The 23,165-nt window shown below is 42.0% G+C and overlaps 1 protein-coding gene across 2 annotated transcripts; it reads left to right on the top strand.

The window, feature by feature from the left end:
- Positions 1–975: 975 nt before the first annotated feature.
- On the top strand, positions 976–22,635 carry LOC310990068 (choline transporter-like protein 2). Of its 2 annotated transcripts, none has more exons than XM_083977297.1 (22): positions 976–1,142; positions 8,721–8,769; positions 8,871–8,944; positions 9,046–9,130; positions 11,147–11,231; positions 11,708–11,821; positions 11,917–11,977; positions 12,125–12,248; positions 12,409–12,492; positions 12,616–12,728; positions 14,285–14,416; positions 14,525–14,624; positions 14,885–14,977; positions 16,121–16,205; positions 16,309–16,571; positions 16,669–16,763; positions 17,048–17,151; positions 17,255–17,328; positions 17,447–17,517; positions 17,996–18,084; positions 18,207–18,291; positions 21,788–22,635. In XM_083977297.1, exons 1-22 carry the CDS (start codon positions 1,115–1,117, stop codon positions 21,892–21,894), a joined length of 2,115 nt encoding a protein of 704 aa, XP_083833423.1. In that variant the 5' UTR covers positions 976–1,114; the 3' UTR covers positions 21,895–22,635. The 2 variants fall into 2 exon arrangements, with proteins under 2 accessions (XP_083833423.1, XP_083833422.1); XM_083977296.1 differs by lacking the exon at positions 21,788–22,635 and adding an exon at positions 18,805–21,758.
- Positions 22,636–23,165: the final 530 nt, after the last annotated feature.

Raw genomic sequence — 23,165 nt, 5'->3', positions numbered from 1 at the left:
AAGCTCATTTTCATTTAAGTTTTTTTTTTAGCCTTTATTTCCAAATATTTCTCTCGAGCCCGGGCCCTTGAATTTACTGTCTCCTTATCACTGTGCTATCACAATTATGACTAAAACAACTTTTACTACTACTACTACTACTACTAATAATAATAATCACCATCATCATAAAAATAATAAATTGGGACATGAATAAAGAGATCTGATTTTTAACCCTGGCTTAATTAAGGTCTTGATATCGTGAGGGTTAAAATATGAGACTTATGCCATCGATATTAATAGTAGCCTTCCAGCAACACATTTATCACCACGTAATTAGGCTACTACATAAATTATGACCCGTTAATTAAAAGTTTGCCCACTATTTTCTTTTACATTTTGCTTATAATAGCCTATTTCGTTTTTTTTAAACTTGTAATGGTACATTTTAAAACTGTGGTTGATATTTGTAGCCCAAGAGTGAAATGAGAAGTTACACCTCCTCTGCAGTCACCTAGCAGCTGTCGTGACTCGTGACTCAGAGAGTGCAGAGTCAGATCAGGCAATGTTTGGACTCTAGGTTGAATTATGAATGAATAGATTGCGTTTATAATTAATGCTGTCTTGCATTTCATCAGAGCGATAAAAAGATATGCCATCACTTCGCACTGCAGCCCTCCTGGCTGGTGAAGACACGCGTTTACCGTATTTGACTAATGATGGACAAAGACAAACGAGCTGGACTTCGTTACATGTAATGCATTACTGGGACTGTGTCTGTGTTTGGTCCATTGTCATCACGGGACGGTTCCAGCTGTTGGACGGGGAGTGAGCCGATCAGTTAACGGTACTAGAAGAAAATCCCGTCTCCAAGAACATAAACTCCCGCCTTCTTTCGCTAATTGGCTGAAGGACCTGTCAATCACGGCGCCCTGCCTTCTGATTGGTCCGCGCTCCCGTCGAAGGAGTCTCCCTTTAAACGTTAGCTGGACGGTCAAGATTTTTGGAGGGGACTTCTTTCCACCAAGTGTTCAGATTGACAGAAGCTCCGCACGACAATCACTAGCCAGGGCTGAAAACATGCAGTAGTCGTCGCCTGTGAGCAGCTTTGGTCCAAAAGAAACACCCCGCAATCATGGAGCTGGAGGAGAAACCGAAATATGGTAATTATTTAAAGCCCAAAACGGGCCTGGTTCACTTTATTTGTCCCGGGATAGCCAGCGTTACGTTACCACTCAAGTTAGCTAGTTTTGTTTTGGTGCAGAACGAAAACGTGCCTCAGTCACAGATAGTTGTACATAGATGTGTCCTTAATGACTTGCCGACTTATTTCTCTCGCTCTTCGCTGTCTCAACGTTAGCTGGTACTTTCTGAACCACTTTCACTCTTACCTGCGCTTTATGAATTTAATTATTAACCATGCAGGACTTAAAAATAGCGGTTTTCACTTCCTCGCCCGCAGTTGCAGTGAATCAACGTGAAGTTTGTTTTGTCTGCTCTAGCCATTCAGGCTGCATGGATCCACATTGCCTGGTTTATTGTCAGGCTGCATAATGTCCCTGTTTGTCTCCTGCTTGTCCAGTTGCTGCCACATTCCTCAGACTGGTATGGCAGGCAACAGGAGCTTAGCTGACCCCCGGCTATGTATAGGGCTTAGCTTATTAAAAAATACCTCAAACAAGTGAAGAGGGTCTTCTTTGTCACTTGGTTGGTGTTGAATTATAGACAAGTGCTGGTTGCATCATGCACTGTGGACTAGTACCTGTATGTGCTTGTTGCCCTGTAGTTCCTTGTCTATGGTTGTAATCATGTCCTATATAGTCCTGATTACACCTTATTAATGTGTTACATAGTGACACACCCAGTTGTGTGCAGTTTAGTCAGCTCCTCCCTAAGCTTGACCGTGGGAAGTGCAATAAATGATTCACACTGAAGAGACAGCATGTTCGCTCTTGAAAGGCCTTGTTTTGAGTCAATATAACATAATCTGTTAGAGATTTTTTTTTTTTTGTAATTTAAGTTAGGGGTCCAGGGCCAACGTATGGCAAGAAGCTGCCACTATATCAGACCATACAAAAGCAGAAATGAAAAACAATACTAGTAGGCACTTCCTTCCCCCGTCTGCTGGATTTTTATGATGGCGCTTTAACGTTGTGTTTTCCTCCTCTTCTCTGCACACACCCTTTTCCACTCTGCCTGCCACATGATGGCTAATTGACTACCATTACCAAGCCCTCACGAAAAGCAGCACCAGTCTGCGTCTGCTTTCTTTGTAATCACCGAAATACCAAGAGGATTCAGACAGTTTGACACGGAGTAAGATGGCAAATAGGTAGAAAACAGAGGAGAAGGATAATTGCTTCTAACCCATGGGGGATGATGATGGTGGTGGTGAATGGCCGCAAATTCACTTAAGAAATCACAGCGGTATGAGATAAGAGGCTCTGGAAGGAGCTAGTGTAACAAACAGCATTTCTTAGTGCATGTTGGGACTTTAGAGACGGAACAGATAAAAATGGAGACGAGGGCAAAAGTCGTATTATGCCATAGGGAGAGAGCATTTCAAAGTAAAGTGTAGGATTGGCATGTTGGAGTAATTTCAGGCTGTGATATATGGAGAAACCTCAATGACAGGATCTGCTGCAGCCGTGCAGCCATGCCCTGGTGGAGATTAGGTGTAATTATAAGACAAATTTAGGAGCATGGTTTGGAAACTTGATCCAGAACGTCTCTTGCTGCTCTTTCATGTTTGCTAAAGCTTGTTTCACTTACGTTTACAGATTTGCTGGTGGCCTGTTTTCATTCGTCGTCAGTTCAGTTCAGTTACTGTGCTGTGCAGTTCTTTCCCTCCCCGCTGCTGATCAGCCAAAAACATCTCCGTCATTACAGCCGTCCATTTCCACCTAAATGTGCTTATCGTTCCCTAACAACCCAAACAGGATCATGTGACTCCGATAACTATCCAGTGATCCTGCCATCTTGCCTACAATCTGAAATACAAAGGCATGTTCAGAGCAGTGTGAGACTGATTGGTTATTGGGGTCAGGGAAAATGAGTTTGGACAGAGCAAGAGATACAAATGGAGAGATGTGGAGGCAGGATCATCCCAGAGATCTGTCCTCTGTATTTAGCATCTGTGTCAGTCACCGCCCTCCACCAGTCAGTAGCTGCGTTTGTTTATCTTGGCTGACCTCACCGACACCTGACTGACCAGGAACGTCTCCGTAACGTTGACTGGAACATATAATAGCTCATTACTTTACCATCATTTTCCTAAACGTCCCTTGAAATGTTTCTTGGAACATTTGACATTGTGGTCATTTCAGGTCTGTGTGTGTATAGGGCATATAAACAGAGTATCAGAATAACAAAATTAGAAACTATGTTTGTGTTTTGCTTCCTGTTTACCATTATGAGTGGATAGCCTTTGCTGATTATGTCAAATTTTACTCTAAAATAGATCCTGGTTTTTACCCTGTCTCAGCTTCAGAGATAAACTGACTGGAACACCAAAGATAAGGAGATACTCGTATGAGAAGCTGAAACTTCATTGTTGTGAGGTCACTAGAGTTTATCAGGAGATCACAGTGAACGGGTTAAATTTGTAAGAGGATGACAGATTAGCAATCAAGCTACTCATACGGTTCCATATTCCTGCTTTTGTGTGAAATATGGGATAGATGTCCCAAGTTGTGTTTAACATCAAACTGATTCAGCATTGAGTCGTGGATGCTAAAGATAACTGGTCTAGTTTCTCACAGGTTTCCCTTTGTAACACCGTAAATAGAACTGGACTTGGCCTTTAACACTCCACACCCTCTTACCGCATTGACAGACGCGGAGGAACAGCAGGGGGGCGGGGGTGATATTATAAGGAGGCTATGATATCACACTGTTTTTAGATAGAGTCTTGTTTTTGTAGAAGTTTTTCACATTTTTGAACATGCTTAATGTTCTTATGTTAGCAACTTTGCTTCAGCTTGTTTTCAAATCAACAAGTACAAAATGTGGTTTTGCTATATTTTTTTTCTGTCCGACGAGGGCTATCTAGACATCAGAGAAAAAAGAAGTGAAAGACTTCTACAGTACGTGACAGTAACAGCTGTTTAGCAGAGGAGGTTAAACTAAGCCAATGCTCCCCCCCACCCCCGCCCCTTTCCTGGAGACCATAGTTGTGGTGTGAAAATTCAATTTAAAGGGATAGTTCACCATAATCCCTATAGTCATAGCAGTAGGTTTGTTACCTTTAATTGTCAGTGCAAGCTATTTTTTGAATGGCGGAGCAGAGCCGTGAGCTGCTCAGAGCTACGCTACGGAGGCTCATGGAATTTCTTGGTTTCCCTCATCAAACTCATCAAATACACAATCCAACAACTCCAAAACGCTCTGGCGGACAAGTTGTGACCTGCACATTCACCACGCTATGAGATAATAACGCAACGTTACGAGGCGGAGTTGTTTTCGAGGCAAATGCAGAGACTGCTTGCTGAAAAACTGCCCCCCGACAGGAACGTTCTGTTATTATCTGATAGCGTGGTGAATGTGCAGGTCACAACTTGTCCACCAGAGCGTTGTGGAGTTGTTGGATTGTGGGATGGAAACCAAGAAATCCCATGAGCCTTCGTAGCGTAGCTCTGAGCAGCTCATGGCTCTGCTCCACCGTTCTAAAAATAGCTTGCACAGACAATTAAAGGTAATGAACCTACTGCTATGACTATAGGGATAATAGCAATGGGTCAATTTGCCAAAATGTTGAACTATCCCTTTAATGTTTTTCACAACACATATTTTGAACTGTCGGACACAGGTGTCACAAATGAATGAATGATCTTGGCTACTTTTGTTACAAGTTTACAGTATTGTTGCCAGTTTGTGATGAGAGGCCTGGGAAAAAATACACCAGCCTCACTGAGAAAGAACGTCTGGGAACTACTGGGCTCAATAACAAACATTTGTGTTAGATGTAACAACAGTCCAGATATTTTGAGTCATCACAGATGGAGAAGCTCTGATGTTACTAATCACATTAACAATGTCCCTGCTCTGTCCATGAGTCTCAGTTAGCTGTGATAGCACGACAGTGAGCCAGCGGGAACAATAGGACCCTGAAAATAGAAGCAGCTAATTGGAATTCAGCCATGGTGCATTTTATTATTTACACCTTTACTGTCCGTAGCGTGACATGCCAAAGTGTCCTCTGTGAAAAAAAGGTCAACTAGGTCAATTTTATATTAAAAAAAAAAAGAATAATAATAATAGTGGGAAGGGCGGTGGTGGCAGGAGAAAATAAAGCAGGGAAACTCAGGAATGTCTGGACACAAGAGACAAAAGGTCCAGATCTTATTCTCTGTGAGACTCAAGATATTCAACATGATTCACTTTCACTTTTGAAGAAGGCTCTGTTTCTCTGTAAACAGGAAGTTTCACTACAGCATTTAAACTGATGGAAATACTCTAGGTATTATTTGACTGTTTCTGTTTCTGACAATTTTCTACCATGGTCGAAAGTAAAGATTTATTGTATTGTAACAGGTACCCACGTAGACCCACACTGAAAAAATAGCGTGACATTTCATAATTCAATCAAAGCGCATACACATGTAGTAAATGTCATTTGTATTGCTAATGATTTCAGTAAATGTGCAGTGGCTTGTGGTGGTTTGTTGAAATTAGATGGTCTGAGGTACTTTTAACAGATTAAAACTGTTGCTCACTGCCACTACGGAGAAAACTAATTATTTAATAACTTATTTAAAAAGGCAGAGCTGTGGGTTTTACCTCACTTTGTGTCACCAGCTGCTCTGCCAGCACAGGAACATTTAAATGTTAAGTCTAATGTTGACTGTTGAACCAGGACAATAGATCAGTGATAGGACAATAGATGGAATTTAAGAAGCGTTGTTGTTGTTGTCATTGCTCATTGGTCTGTGTGTCATGTGGTTGTCAGTAATCAAAATCAAATTCCCCTTAAACCTCGAGTCTCTGTTTGAGTGTGTCACTCTGTTATGAAACTTCCCAGGCAGCCACAACACAGCTCTTAATGGGAATCCCTATGAGCATGAGACTAATAAGGAACAAAATGAATGGAAACGTTCAGTCACTCCACATGAATTTTCTGTTTCTGTCAGCAGCTGTAAAACACATTTTTGGCGTTTAGTCCTTAAAGTGGGCTCTTTGTGGAAATTGTGAACACACTCAGATATATCGCCTCGGGCTGTTGAGGACAGAGCAGAAAACGGGAGCTGGAAAGATTTCTCTTTCATCGTTTCCCTTTTCAGTGCAAAACTGGGATGTTCCCACAAGACGGGAGAAAAGACTGAGATTTGAGCTGCGCCGCTCTTTTTCTTCAACGTGATGAAACGTTTTTAGCTCGATAACACGAGGCTTTCACACGCAGGTGATGGTATTTGTAGCAATTAATGTCTCACACACCTGAAATTGATTTTCCCTCCTCCACAGCAGTGACACTGAACGCCACCGGAGGCAGCGTTCCTCCTCCTTGTTTTCTCCACACACATGTTTTCGATTACAATCTACAGAGCCTTTTCCTCCTCATCCACAACCACAGCAGGCCCCGCCCTCTGTTTCCAATGCCCTCGCCACTGTAAACTCCTCACAGAGGAGTTGGCGTGCCTGTGTTGGAGAGTTGGCTGGTTGAAGACAGGGGAAAAAAAAGTGGAGAGCAGACACACAGAGAAAGAGGTCTTTTGGGAGTGGGAGGGGATAGAGGGAGATGCACAGGTGGAGCACAGATTGGAGAAGAGGCAGTTGTTGCAGGATAAAGACAGAGAGGGGGGTCTGAAGTGAGGTGGAGCGTTGCAGGCTGCCGAGCGCTCACAGCTATTCAGGGACAGGTTGGACTGGTTTCTCCTCCACAATACCTATTCGGCTCTCGCTCTTTCAAACCAGCAGAGAGAGAAACAGAGGAAGAAGTTCACAGATAAGGACGCTGCCAGAGGGGTAAAAGGTTTTCTGTACACTTATTTGACCCAGAAAGGATTCTCAAGATGGCTGAGGATGGAGATGGAGAATATTATGGAAAGCATGGTAACTGCTTTTTTTTTGCTTCAGTTTCACATAAAATTGATCTGTTCTGTGTTTATCCACAACAAAGTTTGCTGAATGCTGAAATTTCAAATTGTCCTAAGGGACATTTCTTAATCTGAGTTGGGTTTTTATCTATTTATTTTATTACTTCTTAAAAATGAATCTGTGTCATGAAGTGTGTGACTAGTTGGGAGTGAAACTGGAGTGGCAGTATCAGCGTGTCAGCAGCTCTGTTTGGAGGGAAAGGGTGTGTGTGTTTATGTGGAACCTGCTGTTGCTGGTAGCGTTTGCTTTGATTGTACAGGTGCGTGTGAGTAGGGAGCTTTTCTCTTCTTTTTTTTATCAGTATTTTTTTCCTTGTCCAAATGTGTGCTTGTAGATTATCACGTAGAAAGCAAGATATTCCTTTTAAAACTGAGTGAATCCTCCATTAAGCCTGTCACTGTTTGCTACAGCTGCACTGAAGTGAACCGTACTTTGTTGAATTGCTCAGCGGGGAAGCAAAACAGCCTGATATTTCCAACATCCCACACTATATATTTGAAATACAACACCCATCCTCTTTTTCTAACAGGATGCTGTGACCTCTCCCAGACTCGCTGGTCTGGTAAATGCCTGCTGCTGCATTATTCCCACCCCCCCGAAACCACATACATAATTAATATGCAAAGACGCCAAGGAGAATATCATGCACATGTCTAGACTCATAGGTGTCAGGATCCAGTGCTAAATGGTACACATGCACATGTACTGTACATGTACTCTGGTAGTAGTGTCGATCCTGGTGTTGGTGGTTTGAGAGCACTATTGTCAAAATGTTGATTGGTTTACATTTAAAACCATTATTTTTGTGTTGAAGTGCTTCAGCCTGTTAATCTTTGACTTTCTGATCAGTTTTTTTTTTTTGTTTGCTCTTGAACTATAATGGGGCACATTGTGTTTAGAGCTGCAAGATGAATTTGCTTAGATAACACACACCCTGCGTTCTGACACACTGACCTCAGATAACCAGCAGCACACTTGACTGCACACCTGAGCCTACACTGACATTTGCATTAGGTCCCATCAGTCCTAATAGTACCACCATAGCAGTGCAGCTAATGGATATTAGAGATTGTTTCATAATTATTGGAAGAAACGTTATAGATATTTTTAACCCTTTTACAGACAAACGGAGATGACAGGAGCTCATCATATCCATTGGTTTTAGCCTAAAAGTCAAGTTTGACCTCTCAAAACACATGCACATTTCAACATCTCCTGGTTTCTGTCATAAATCAGCATCAACCTGGTATTATTACATTATTGACTTGGTGAACTAGATCTACTCCAATAAATGATTTCCAACCCCCTGGTGGTTGTGAAGGTGAAGTTGGCTTCATCTTTAAAGAGGTTTTTCTCTTCTTAGTCACCAGGGAGGAATTTGTCGGTTTGCCAGGCGTGTCTGTGTGAAGTGAAAAGTCATCTGACAGAAGAATGGGAGGAAAGGGGTGGGGGTGGTTGGGGGGAGGTATATCGTGTCTTAACCTCAAATCCACTCTCCCTTTAAAAAAAAAAAAAAAAAAGGTGCATCAATGCTTTTAACATATTTTCTGTGTACAGTTCATAGGACCTTTCACCGAGCCATGTTTACAGGAGCTATAATACTAAAAGCGTGAAAAGAGTGATAAATGCACCTTATTTCTTTTATGTAGGCGAGCCAAGGAAGTACGACCCGAGCTTCAAAGGCCCCATCCAGAACAGGTGAGAGAGAGAGATGTGCTTTTTAACCCTGGCTTTCACAGTCTATAAATGACAAGGTTTTTTTTTCAACTTTTCAACGATTTCTGCCCTCTCCATCCTAGGGGCTGCACAGACATTGTGTGCTGCATCCTCTTCGGTCTGGCCATACTGGGTTATATTGCTGTGGGAATACTTGGTAAGGAAACGCCACCACCATTTAGTTTACCTATAGGAAACTCAAACTAACACCACCACCCTCTAAAACAAAACTTGTTCACCTTGTTTTTATTCTCGCAGCCTGGTCTCAAGGTGACCCCAGGAAGGTGATCTACCCCACAGACAGTCGAGGTCAGTTCTGTGGACAGGCGGGAACCCCACTTGAGTAAGTTGCTTTACAAGTTATTCCTGTCGATCTGCTGGATATTTTCTCTTCACTTATTCGCCCTGTTTAAAAACATTGAAACTCGGCCCCTCCTCTCGGGCTCAACTGTGTAGCCCCCTGCCCCAGACAGCAGCAGTTGTCAGGACCGCAAAGGAAAGGAAATACAGTCCGAGTGAAGCGCTGGAGCCGTGAGCCGATATCCGGCTCTCACCAACACCGGGAGCCTCCAGTGTTATGTAACAAGCAGAATGGCCGTTGTGGTGAGCTGGGAAGAGGGTTTCAGCGGCGGATGCTAACCGCTACCGCTAGCTGAAGTTAGCATCGAGCTAGCTCACCACAACGGCCCTCATACTTGTTACCACTCGAGGCTTTAGTTGTCGGTGACGTCCGGGTATCCGTCCGGGTATCCGTCCGTGGCTCCAGCGCTTCACTTGGACTGTATTTCTTTCTATTTGCGGCTCTGACTGCTGCTGCTGAGAGAGAGAGAGAGAGAGACATGCTAGCAATCGCTAACATCCAGGACAGCTAGTGCAGCTAGCAGCCTACTCTGCTACACGTAGCTTCACCTGAGCTCTGTCATTGGCTGGAGAGAAAACACAGACTCTCTCGCTCTACACCCAGAAATGTTCCCGTGCACAGCAAAACAAAGCAAAAGACCAAAAAAAAAAACCCTCCAGACTCAACCTTTAATGTTGGCAGATGCAAATTGTCACCTTTTCTATTCCTTACTGTCCTTTACTATTTAAAAATTAGCTTTTTTTCTTAGTTGATGCAAAAAGTTCAAGTTCTTTTTCTGAATATTCGCCAGTAAATACAGTTTGAATATCAGTGGCTAGCACAGTCGCATCAAAGGGAAGGGTCTGGGTTTGATCTCCAGGGCTGGGGCCTTTCTGGGTGGAGTTGTTCTCTCTCTGCCTGTGTGGGTTCCCCTGCTTCCCAGAGTCCAAGGACATGCACACATACACAGGTTATTTGTAGCCCTGGACATTTCCTTTTATATCGTTTGCGTTTACCACTCTCTGCAAATAATAGATTTTGAGAATGTGGGGGCAAACTACGGGAGCCTTTTTAGCTCAAACTTGTGGCACATACCATGCAGTTGGTGCGCACCAGGGTGTGGCCGCTTTCACATAACAAACGGACCTCTCCATAGTCAGACTGTAGACCCAGTTGAACTTTGGGCCCGCACCGAGACCACCCTGATCAGTCTCAGTGCGGGCCCAAAATTCAACTGGGTCAACCTAAATGCTGCCTGTGTGAAAGCACACCAAGTTGATTGCGGTTTCTAAACTGTCTGGTTTGAATGTGTGTGCGTTGTTGGGCACTATATGTCGGCCCTGTGTATGGTTATGCAGTATGGACTTTTTGTCCTCCACATCCTTATATTTACAGATAACCCAAACTTCCCAATTCTGGGGTTGATCTCAACTGTCAGCTGTTTTCAAAAGAGCTGCTGTTCAAAGATCAAATTCAAATCCAACAAAGCTCTGCAAAAATGACTTCAAATCTCAGTCCTAGCTCGTTTTAGAAATCCAGATTACTCAAAAGCTCTCTCTGTACCTTCTCTGTTTCCATATAGAACAGACAGGATTATGCCATTCAATGTACAGCAGCTTTATAGATAACCCTGTGCTTGTAATATTTCTTCCTGGGATTGTTAATGGATAGATTCGGCTCTTTGTGTTTCATGAAACCACTCTACACTAAAATATTTTCTTTTTTCCTTTTTTGGGGGGGAGGGTAAGGAAAAATAAAGTACAATTGAGGGAGTGGCTTAGGTATTTTGTACCGATACTGATCAATGGACTGTGTATACAGAAACAAGAAATGACCACAAACACCACCCTGATGAAAGCAAGATAGTCAAAAAGTGGAAAGCTGTGGACACTGAAGACATACATGTCCTCATTTTAATGTGACTGATAGTCATTGAAACACACAGTTAATGCTTAAATACATTCACACACTTTTTCTGCACATGCTTTTTTCCTCTGACTCTTTTGTGTGTTTCAACAGGAAGAAGCCACTGCTGTTCTACTTCAACATCATGAAGTGTGCCAGCCCCATGGTGCTGCTGGAGTTCCAGTGTCCAACCACTCAGGTGTGAACTCCACCCATCTGTCACCATGTAGTCTTTCCTGCTGATGAAAAACTGTCCGTCTCATCTCGACGCCATGCACAAGCTATTTATGCATTTATGTAACTTATTTAACTGGGTTTATACTACCAGGAAATGATACAGTAGGTGTGCCTATATATTAGTGGAACACAAACAGTCATTAATCATCATGATTGAACCACCACTCAACTGGTGGTCATTTTTGACAGCTTTGATTGGCTCACAGAATGAGTAATCAAGTGTTGAGGCTACGTTTTCAGTTTGAATGCACTACGTGCTCATTCTGCAGCATGAAATTGGGACACAGCTATTGCTTTTGTTTCCTCCTCTGTCACTCTGGCCAAATAGTTGGTGTTGGCATTCGTTCTAGTCTTTGCTGAGCTGCATTTTGCATCTAAAATTAGGCCCCACTGTGTTCTTTTCCTGCACTTGATGTGACCGTATCCTTCTGTGTTTAGATGTGTGTGGAGAAGTGCCCTGAAAAGTTTATGACGTTAGTCAAAGCCTACACCAACACAAAGGACTTTGACTACTACAAGAACTTCTGCAAGGAGGGTGTGACGAGAACAATGGTGAGTTTAGAGCCAGATGTTTTTTTCCAGTGTTAACTTTTGCTTGTCAAAAGCTTGTCACTCACCTCATCTGTTGTGGATGTTCTGTGTTTCAGGGTATACCTGAAATCCTAAGTCAAGGTCTCTGTCCTGCCATGTTGACACCCAGCAAGCCCTGTGAGTGGATGATCCAAAACCCACTGTTCTTACACTGCATACCATGTTTTGTATTGATTCTGAGTCCTGGTGCAGATGTTTATGGTTCTGACATATAAAACAATGAGTAGTCTCTTTTTTTTAAATTGTTTGGATTTTCTTCTCCAGTCACACGCAGGTGTTTCCCAGCTTTGGGTCTGAAAGGAGGAGTGATAACTGTGGGAAACACCTCTACATTTGATGATGGAACTGGAAAAATGAGAGAGGCCAAGGATCTCATGGATGGAGTCAAGTGAGTACATCGCTGAAAACAGTGGGACAAGAATACTTAGTGTCGCAGCTTGAAATGAGCGTCAGCCTGTCCCAACCTGCCACATTAGATTTTTGCAAACATTCCCTAAGAGGAGCTCCACAGCATTAAGACAGGTGAACTGACAGAAATCTCTCCGCAGGAATGCCACTGTGGTTATCGAGGCTCGTCAGGTGGTCATGAAAATCTTTGAGGATTACACGCAGTCCTGGTACTGGATTCTCATGTAAGACACAAACTGACGTTTTGTTAATCGGCTTGTTGTTCACTTTGATCCAGTCTGTGTGTGCAGGAGGAACATGAGCTGCTTTCACAGCTCACTCTCACTCTGTGCTCTCTCTGATTGCAGAGGGTTGGTTATTGCCATGCTCACCAGCCTGCTCTTCATCGTCCTCCTGCGCTTCCTGGCAGGGATCATGATCTGGGTCATGGTCGTCTTGGTGATAGTGGTCATAGGTTACGGTAAGCAGATTTAACAAACCTTGAACTCTGAGTTGACTGATCAACTCTACATGCGAATATTACTACATACTAATTCAGTATTATCCACTGTATACTGCTCTTTAAAAAGGATGGCACCATGACTTCAAGCCTAAGATGCCGTTCATGAACAGTAGAGACACTGTTGTGAATTCTTCACTTCATGTCATCATTCCACCTTCACTGTTGATGTAAGAGATTAAAGGGATAGTTCAACATTTTGTCTCGTACCGTTCCGTTATTATCTCATAGCGTGGTGAATGTGCAGGCCACAACTTGTCCACGAGAGCGTTTTGGAGTTGTTGGAGTGTGTATTTGATGAGTTTGATGAGGGAAACCAAGAAATCCCATTAGCCTCCGTAGCGTAGCTCTGAGCAGCTCGCGGCTTTGCTCCACCGTTCTAAAAATAGATTGCACCGACAAATAAAGGTAACAAAGCTACTGCTATGACTATAGGGATTATGGCAATGGGCCAATTTGCCAAAATGTTGAACTATCCCTTTAAAATCAACATGTTGATAGGCTACTTTCACAACCAGACTAAAAGTTAACTATGACTTTATAATGCCACTGCTAAATAAACTACAAAGAAACAGTGGATTGTCTCACTCATGTTTTAGAGTGATAGATAATAGTGTCGATCAACAGCACATTAAAAGATCTGACATTTTTGACTTCACTTCATTTTGACACTTTTTTGGTGAAGGAAAGGAGTCAATGCAGCATAGATACAATGATTCACCATGGTAACAGCCAATTAAAAGATAGAGCCTCCATTGAGATGTAGTGCAGCTAGAGATATTAATAATTTGGCCTGTTTGCATCTGTTTGTTAGACTTAAAAATACAACAGCAGCAGCAGCTTTAGAACCTGAATCAGGAGTGACACAACCTTTTCTATAACGGATGAGAAAGTGGTGGAATGAATGAATTATGCAAAACACACTACTCAGGAAATACAAACACATATTTCCTAACAGAAATTGTTTTACTGGGAGCTGGAGATTTTCTGGTGTTAAGCAACAGATTAAAGCGATGGATTAAAAACATTTCGGCTACTTTTAGTCGAGTTTGAAAATCTGGCTCCTCTTCTTGCCACGATAAACAAGACTGTTACATCAGCCCACAGTATTATTTATTGATCTGTGTCTTGGCTTCATACTGTTCTCAGCTTCACACACTTGTGCAAAAATGTTTTGTGCAGGGAACTGTTTTGACAACAACACAACCTGACATTTGCTTTAACAATGCACGCTGTTCTAAAGAGACCTTCCATTTACAATAATCCACCATCTGATGCTATCAGTAAGGAAGTGAGACTTGATGAAGCAGCCAGTGAAATGGAAAATTCAGGCTTTTTCTCTTCCTGCCTCCTTGAACAGTGGCTCCAGCCCTGATGTTTGCCTCCTTATTTACATGTTGTGGAAATTCAATTTTCTTTTTATATCCACAACTTCCGGCTTTGCAGCACTCTGTATTTTTTAATATGGCAACAGTAAGAGATAACTGAATCAATGTCCTCTCTTTGCGATGTGTTAGGCATCTTCCACTGCTACATGGAGTACGCTGCCCTGAAGAGTGAACCAGGAGCCAACGTGACTCTACAGGACCTGGGCTTCCAGACAGACTTCTCAGTCTACCTGCAGATCAGACAGACCTGGCTGGCCTTCAGTCAGTACACAGCACAGCATCTACACGTTTACAGACTGCATCATGTTGCTGTTTAAAAAAAAGGAGGACACCTATATGATCTCTCCCTCTGCCACCTTTCTCCTTCAGTGATCATCCTGGCCATTATGGAGGTCATCATCATCCTGCTGCTCATCTTCCTCAGGAAAAGGATTCTCATCGCTGTTGCTCTCATCAAAGAAGCCAGCAGGTCAGACTTGACATTAGAGCGGCAGACACTTTGAGAGGAGAGGATGGGGAGAAAAACAGATCAATGAAAGTTGAGATGCTGAATTGTTCTGACTCTCAAAGTGTCTTAGTGTTGCTCACAGTAATGGATTAAAGTGACAGAGTAATGGTGCAGGCAACGATCAAGTTATCAAAACATAACTCAAAAGTGAAGATTGTTTTTCTTCTCTCATCTTGGATGTGTGTAACCTCCATAATGCTGCTGTTGTTGTTTTTTTACAGAGCCATTGGACACGTGATGTGTTCCCTCCTGTTCCCACTGTTCACCTTCCTCCTCCTGGCTATAGTCATAGCCTACTGGGCAGTTACTGCTGTGTATCCTTGCAAGTTACAGACGCTCAGTTGTTGCATAAGGGGAGGCTGTTGTCAGAAACCGAACAGCAAGCAATCTAACCACCGGCTGATAAAATGGAAGGATTGCATCCAGAGAAAATAAGTCAGTGTTGTTTTTCTACAGAAGCTGTGAGAGTAAAGGGAAGAAAAAGAAAGTGTGATCAATTTTCTGTCTCATCTAAATTGTTTTCTCCCCTGTGTTTGAAGAAGAACAGGTAAAAAAAAAAAAAAAAAAAGTTCTCCCCGACAAAATAAATCACCTACAAAAACTTTTTTCCACCTGTTCTTCAGTCATAAAGACAGGAGAGAAAGCCGTTTAAATCAGACATAAACGTCATTTGCCTCTCAGGGTTAGTTTCCCATTGGTTATTTCAAAGGACTCATTAAGAATAAGTATCAGATTGAACTTTCATTCAGTTAATTTTCAAGTCAAGGTCATGCAGCAGAGTTTGGCAGAATAAACTTTGGGGAATTTGGCTGGATCCAATTGTTCATCTTTTGGACTCAGATGTACAAACAGCTGCTCTGAATGGTACACATTTTGGCAGTTTATGTGCCAGAGCCCTGTGGTACTGAGCGTACTATAATCTTCTAAGCAATTTCAACCCAGTTGGAAAATCCTTTTGTGGACTTGATGCATTGTGGATGTGGACAGGGCCCAGGGCCACCCATGGACTGCGCTTGTTCAGTCAGCCAATGTCCAAATACAGTGAAGTTCAGTTTTTCAGCTGAAATGAGCTTTAAAAGGATGTGTGTGTGTGTGTGTGTGTGTATAACCAGGTGAGCTCAGCTGGTAGAGCAGCCCATCATTCATGTTGGTTTAGACATGAACAAGATCAAAGTTTAATGGACTTGCTTTGATGGACTGCTTTTCTAGTGGTAACAACCACTCCACACTACTAGACACATTAACCCATTGATGCATCAGGGCAATTTGGGTTCAATTGGATGCTACAGCATGCTGATGGAGGAGCTGGAGATCAAACCACCGACCTTCTGAATAGTAGACATCTTAGGCTTCCTCCTGAGTCACATTCAACCAACTGAGGGTGATGGTGGTTAATTACAGTCTGTTTGATGTTGACTGAAGTTCTAAAGATCTTAGTCCTTGACCGAGCTGATCAGTTTCTTGTCTACCTCGAATGAGCCCATCTACAAAGTCTTCAATGAGTCGGTGTGTGAACACTCGAGGAAAGTCTGTGACCCGGCTGTAAGTAGATCTTCTTTCTGACCCATTTCTTAAATGCATGTTTACAACATCATTTTAACTCTTCTGTGTTTCTCTCCACACCTCCCACATCTGTGCTGCTCAGAACTACACCACCAGTCCAATGAAAACGCAGTGCCCTGACTCCGAGTGCCTTTTCGCCTTCTACGGAGGAGAGACGGTTTACCACAAATACCTGATCGCCCTGCAGTTCTACAACGTCTTCCTCTTCTTCTGGTGTGCCAACTTCGTCATCGGCCTGGGGCAGATGACTCTGGCCGGGGCCTTCGCCTCGTATTACTGGGCCTTTGTCAAGCCCGATGACATTCCCGCCTTCCCAGTGTTCTCTTCCCTCGGGAGATCTCTCAGGTTTGTTTTGTGTCTGGTGTATTTCATGTTTGTTGTTTTCACTCCTGATCTATGAACGGCATAAAACTGTCTCCACTCCCTTTGTGTCCTGTTGTAGGTACCACACAGGAAGTCTGGCTTTTGGCTCCCTCATTCTGTCCATAGTTCAGATCATCAGGGTTCTGCTGGAGTATCTGGACCACAAGCTGAAAGGTTTGTTATGTCTGTTGAACCAACCTTTGATTAAAACTGGTTTGCCGTGCACATAGGTGTGGCCCACTCTTATCTAGACATTTCAAATAGTAGTGATAACGATGTTTATGGTGGAAAACAACATTAGTTTGATGTCGCAGTATATGTTTAAGTGTAAAAAGAAGTTTGATAGATCAGTTGCCTCAGTTTTTTTTTTTTTTAGAATTAAAAACAAGGGTTTTTGGGAGAGCTTGTATCACGCCTCTCCACTGCTCGTTAAATGTTCTCTGATCTGTCTTTCACAGGAGCCCAGAATAAGTTTGCCAAGTTCCTGTTGTGCTGTCTGAAATGCTGCTTCTGGTGTCTGGAGAAATTCATCAAGTTCCTAAACAGAAACGCCTACATCATGGTGGGTGGTTTAGTCATTTATTTCACTAAACTCGTGCTTTGTATCGTTAAATTTGACGCAGTTTGTAGAGTATCTGGATGTGATGGGTGTTTTTGGCCTCTAGGTGGCGATTTATGGCAAAAGCTTTTGCACCTCAGCCAAAGATGCCTTCTTCCTCCTGATGAGGAACATGATAAGGTGAGTGTACAATACATATTATGTCATTTACACAAAGTGATTCACTAAGCCTCTGGGAAAATTAGAAATGTAAAAATTGTATGTACACAAAAAATAAATGCTGGTTTTAACTCCACAGGGTGGCTGTCTTGGATAAAGTGACAGATTTCCTTTTGTTTTTGGGCAAACTGCTCATCGTTGGGCTTGTGGGTGAGTCTGTTCATTTAGTTTTATTCTTCATGCTTAGCATCTTTAAACTGAAACAATGTGTGTGTGGTTTCAGTGAAGCAAATCGTCACCATTTGAGGCTGATATTTCAGTATAATAAAAACCCATTTATCTTTAATTAGTGGAATTGCCGCATGCCACAAAAAATGTGCTAATGTGCAAAAGCTCTGATCACTCAACTGTCTATTTCAACTCAATCACAGTTGGCAACATGTGGTGTTATTTATGTAATATAATTATATATAATTATCACACACATTAACTGTGGTGGGATGTCATCAAACACACTATTAATTATTCTCAGCCATCATCACATTACTACTAAAACTCAACTCGTAAACATTTTCCTGTATCTGTTATGTGAGCAGTTTCATTTAGTTTTCCTTTCATTGACCTGCTCTTTGTCCACTGGTCCATGATGTTGGTGGATAACTGTGAAATTGATTTTCCTCTTCCACAGGGGTCTTTGCCTTCTTCTTCTTCTCCGGGAGAGTGAAGGCCTTTGAGGACACAGCTCCCAATCTCCACTACTACTGGGTACCCATCCTGGTGAGTCTGACAGCGCCTCTGTTCCCTGACAGTCGCTCAAAAACAGAACAGAAATCATCTGTTGTTCCTTCTTGTTTTGGTTTTATTGTCCTGTTTGAAACGCGTCTGGTTTTCCTCACCAGACTGTGGTGATTGGTTCCTACCTCATTGCCCACGGATTCTTCAGTGTGTACGCCATGTGTGTGGACACTCTGTTCCTCTGTTTCTGTAAGTAGCACCTCCCCAGTTATATAATGCTTTCTCTACATGAGTGTCAGATGTTAACATTTTGCACTGAGGAAAGGCCAAAGATGAATGATTCACGTGTCGATGTAGAATGTGAAGATTTACGATCAAATGAATCCAAAACTTTTCTCACTTCATAAATTCTTACTTTGCTTCTGGTGTTGGGCTGTCACTAATTCTAAACTGCATGATGGCGGTTTGCTTAAATTTCACCATCATTTCTGAATAACAGTCTGTGGCTTACAGTGTGTTAACCTGAAAATTGCTGCTTGGTGTTCAAACTGTAACTTTTTTAAATTCTGAAATGCTTGTGGGTGCCTTTGCTTGCTGTTTGACTTTCTTTCTCTTTTTTTGTCCCTATCTTCCTTTCTCACTTCCCACAATTCACCACATCCCCTTCCTCTTCCAACTGGACCTTTCTATACTAATTTTCTGCTCCATCCTTTAAAAATACAAATTCACACAAACACAAATATATGCACCACACACACAAAGGTGAAGACCTGGAGCGCAATGACGGTTCAGCCGCAAGGCCTTATTACATGTCGTCAACGCTTCATGAGATTCTGTGGAAGAACAAGGCTGAGGATCCGACTGCGTCGTCCGCTGAGCAACAAGACGATGAAGACCTCCAGCCGAAACAGCAGCAGACTAAAGAGGAAGATGCACCTTAGAGAGGAGGAGTGTTGGAGGAAAGACACTGGAGATTTTTCACTGAATTACGGGCACTAAACTGCTATAGTTCAAGACTGTCTTAGAATATAATAGTAAGGAGCTGGTACTTTGTTGTTGCCCATTGGGAACGTCTCTTTTGCACATAACGCACTGGTCTCTGAGGCAGATTGCGGTGCAACTGTAAAACACAATGCCTTAAAGTGGCAGGGGTTCGCTACATTTGGTGGTTCCAACCCTGAGGTGCAGACTGAATGAAAGACTGTCTCCTTTATTCACAGCCGAGTGGTGTGTAACTGTCCTTCAACACAAGGAAACGTGGGAAATGCGATGTTTTAAGGATTTGTTTGTTTTTAAATTCACAAAATCCCTCCTCCACACAGCGATTGTCCAATCACAGCTTAGCATCCATAAGTTGTCACTGCAGGGCTGTCGTGCTGTGGGTTTCTGCACATGTTGAAGTGGTGTGTGTGGCTGTAGTGGTCCGTCATTAGTGTGAACTTTCTGCAATCAAAACATGAGAGCTAATGTTTAAGGAATGGACTAAACTGTGTGCTTATCTGATCTAACAGGATGCCGTCATTAGCATGTGCAACTAACGACCTTACCCATTCAGTAACCGAGCATTACCTCTATTATAAACTCCATATTGTGGACTTAAAGGGATAGTTCAACATTTTGGTAAATTAGCCTATTGCCATAATCCCTGTAATCAAAGGAGTAGGTTCATTACCTTTAATTATCGAGACATGAGCTTCTCAGCAAACACAATGGAGGTGAATGATACAAGTCCCCTGTCCCTTAAAACTCATCAAATACACAATCCAACAACTCCAAAACACTCTTGTGTACAAGTTGTGACCTGCACATTCACCACGCTATGAAATAATAATGTAACAATACGAGACAGAGTTGTTTTCGAGGCAAATCCATAGCTGGAACTACATTCCAGACATGGCTGCTCAGCGGAGTGATTTCAAAAGCGCAAGTAGTTGTCCATGTGTCGTAATGTTACATAATTATACATGATTATTTCATAGCGTGGTGAATGTGCAGGTCACAACTTCTCCACGAGAGCGTTTTGCAGTTGTTGGATTGTGTATTTGATGAGTTTGATGAGGGACAGGGGACCTGTACCGTTGACATCCATTGTGTTCGCTGAGCAGCTCACGTCTCTGCCCCGCTGATCTCAAAACAACATGCACTGATAATTACAAAGGTAATGAACATACTCCTATGACTATAGGGATTATGGCGATAGGCGAATCTGCCAAAATGTTGAACTATCCCTTTAAAGGTTACTAAAGAGAAAACCCAATCATGGATTTCATTTGTTTCCTCCTTGTACAGAAGCTCAGCCTGGATGTTATCAGACATTAGCAGCTCTGTCCTGCGCTTAACTAAATCTAGTGAAGTTCATTCTCTAGGAGCACTCATCAAATTCATTTTCAGAGGATGAGTTGTTTGTCTAACACATTGATCAGTGATCTAAGTTTTCCTCATTACATTAAATGCTAGCTTGTATTATGGCTGTCAAATATGTTAGCAAACGATAGCAATATGTTGGAATGAAATAAGTCTGATCCATGACGTGCAGAGTAAACACTCTTTAATAGGGGTTTATTTTGAAAACTTGACAGGTATGAACATTAAACCTCAGCAGGAGACTAATTCTTAACCAACTCAAGGCGCTACCATCAACTTCATGGTTTAGCGAGCTGATAAAACTGTCAGCTGCTGGCTAGAAATGGCGGGTTGCTCTCGTCTACCTCTGTCTGACGAGAAGGATCCATAGTGTCAAAACTTACTACCAATTCTTAGAGATACATCTTCTCCCATCATTTACCGTTGTTAGCTGCTGACATGCTGTGCTAGAATGTGAAACCTGCAGCAACAGTGAGGAGGCCTGAGCAAATCCAGAATATAAAATGTTTGTCTTGGAATGAGCACTTTAAAAATGTGCACAGGAATATATTACACGTATATGATTTGCTGCATGATTAATACAATGAAATGTTGGTCTCATGTTGGAGAGGAAGAGATTTAATTGGTTTAGAAACTTCCTCTTGTTTAATATTTTGACATCATTCAAACATCTGAGCTGATCTGACATTTCTAAACTTGTCTTTTGCGTTCTAGTCGTTCCTCCCACTGCCACTGGCCAGTCGAAACTTGAAGCCGTTCGTGTGCCTCATTTCCAGTGTTAATGTTGGTCTGTTTGCACCTTAGGGTCCTAATTGTTTACAGTTTATGCAATCAGAACCACGTGATCATCAGTACCGCCCCTCTACGACGCCGTACTATTGATGCACTTTAATTTCTGTTCACACGAAGCCATAACAGATTTGTATTTGTATGAATGAATACTGGTGGTTTTTTCTTAAAGCTAGTTGTTTTGTAGTTTCTTATGTTGATGTTTTTACTGTAAAGCAGTGCAGGGTTGCATTCAGTACCTCTTTACAAATGATTGTGTTCTTGGTAGTGCAGCTGCTTAAACAAACAATATTTGAAGTTTTCACTGTGTAAAACAGGGTTTAAAGTCTTAAATAGCTGCATGTTATTGGCAATTGAACCATTTACTAAAGCCTTTCTTTTCTACTGAACTGGAAACAAGCCAAATAAAGTTTGTCCTCCAGATTTACTGGCTTATTGAATATTGATTGTGAAGCTGGAGATTTAAAAGATCTGAGCTCAGTCTGGGCTACAGAAAGTCTCTGTACATAATGAGTAAAAACACAGTTTGAAATACAAATATCAGCTTCTATGAGCTCAGTTTAATGTCGTGTTAATCTAATCTGATTTCCAGTGGAGGATCTGGAGAGGAACGATGGCAGTGCAGAGAGGCCCTACCTGATGCCCGAGCGCCTGCGCAAAATCCTCAACAAGAAGAACAAGGGCCAGCCGGCTGAGTAGAGCACGTCCTCTGACAGGAGCCTCAGTGAGGCCGGACTGTGGGCTCAGACTGACTGTGGTTAGACTCGGAGGGAACTGGTCAGGACCAGACCCTGAAGCCACCAGGAGCCTGCAGGTGACAATCAATCGTGTCATCCATTAGATGTTATTAGGTTTTTCCTGCCAAATGTCATAATTTCTGTCCAACGGGCGTCGTCCCATCATGGTTTGAAAGGGGGGTTCACGTTCCCTAGATCTTTCATACGTAGGTATTCAGATCAAATCTTTATGGATTTTAACACTTTGAAGTTTTTTTTTTTTTGTTTTGTTTTTTTTGAAAACATTTTTTAGTATGTTGTAAATTATTTTTAATCCAACAAGCAGCCTACGTTGAACATCTTTATTTTAAATATTTGAGTGTTACATGAAGGTACACGTAAAAGTAAGGTAAGCATCATCTATTAAAGTTTATTTTAAAGTGTTACTTATTAATCTTTCTTTAATGTGTCATATTTTAATAAACAAATAACCATATTGTTACCAAAGCCATTACACTATGAGTCAGGCATATTGTAGCTGAGGCCTTTTCTACTTTCATAGACTCTTACATAAATTATCCAATGCTGTGGTTCAGCTTTTATCAGCAGCCCTATGGAGGGACAGATAAAAGGAACTAAAGCAGAATTTATATTGTTGTTGATGTATAGAGTTGTACTTTTGTCATATTTGTGGAATTGGTTGTTTTTGAAATAAAACAGTTTATTTTTTATTTGTGAGACTGTTTCTCTTTTAGCCTGTTGATCATTTTCTTCTGTCTTGATGTTGCTCTGTGCACAATTATCTTGCCCAAAACATACAAAATTATCGAAGTCCTCCTAATATCTGAACACCTCTTATTTCCTTCTGCATCATTATTATCCTCAGGCTCCTCAGTGCTAATTTCTGCTTGACAGGTATTTGGTTGTTGGAATTAGTTTTCTTGTAATTCAGACCCTCTGTGAAGCTGCGGCCTTGTCCAAACCTGCAACATGAGAGAGTTTATAAACCCTATAATTGTCATGTTGCAAAGACACTGTGAGAAACTACACATTTAAGTGTCTTCAATGCAGATCCGCAACTATCTCATCTGACTGATACACTGCAGATTTATGTTGTAGAAAAGCTCATCTCCAGAAAACATCTTTTTCTTTGAGCACATGGTGAGGACATGGCTGACTTTCCAATATTTCCCTCCTGATTCTCTTGATCACATTTTTCAACGACTTTTATTGTTCAGTTCAGAGGTTTTCGTA

This window comes from Trachurus trachurus (genome assembly GCF_905171665.1).
Source record: "Trachurus trachurus genome assembly, chromosome: 8".
Lineage (NCBI taxonomy): Eukaryota > Metazoa > Chordata > Actinopteri > Carangiformes > Carangidae > Trachurus > Trachurus trachurus.
The sequence above is the reverse complement of the archived record's forward strand: the minus strand, read 5'-3'. Positions and strand labels throughout refer to the sequence as shown.

Coding starts and splice junctions, on each gene's coding strand:
- LOC310990068 (XM_083977296.1), top strand. CDS start 1,115: ATGGAGCTGGAGGAGAAACCGAAATATG. Junction 11,978..12,124: donor GTTGACACCCAGCAAGCCCT/GTGAGTGGATGA, acceptor TTTCTTCTCCAG/TCACACGCAGGTGTTTCCCA. Junction 16,572..16,668: donor TCCCTCGGGAGATCTCTCAG/GTTTGTTTTGTG, acceptor GTCCTGTTGTAG/GTACCACACAGGAAGTCTGG.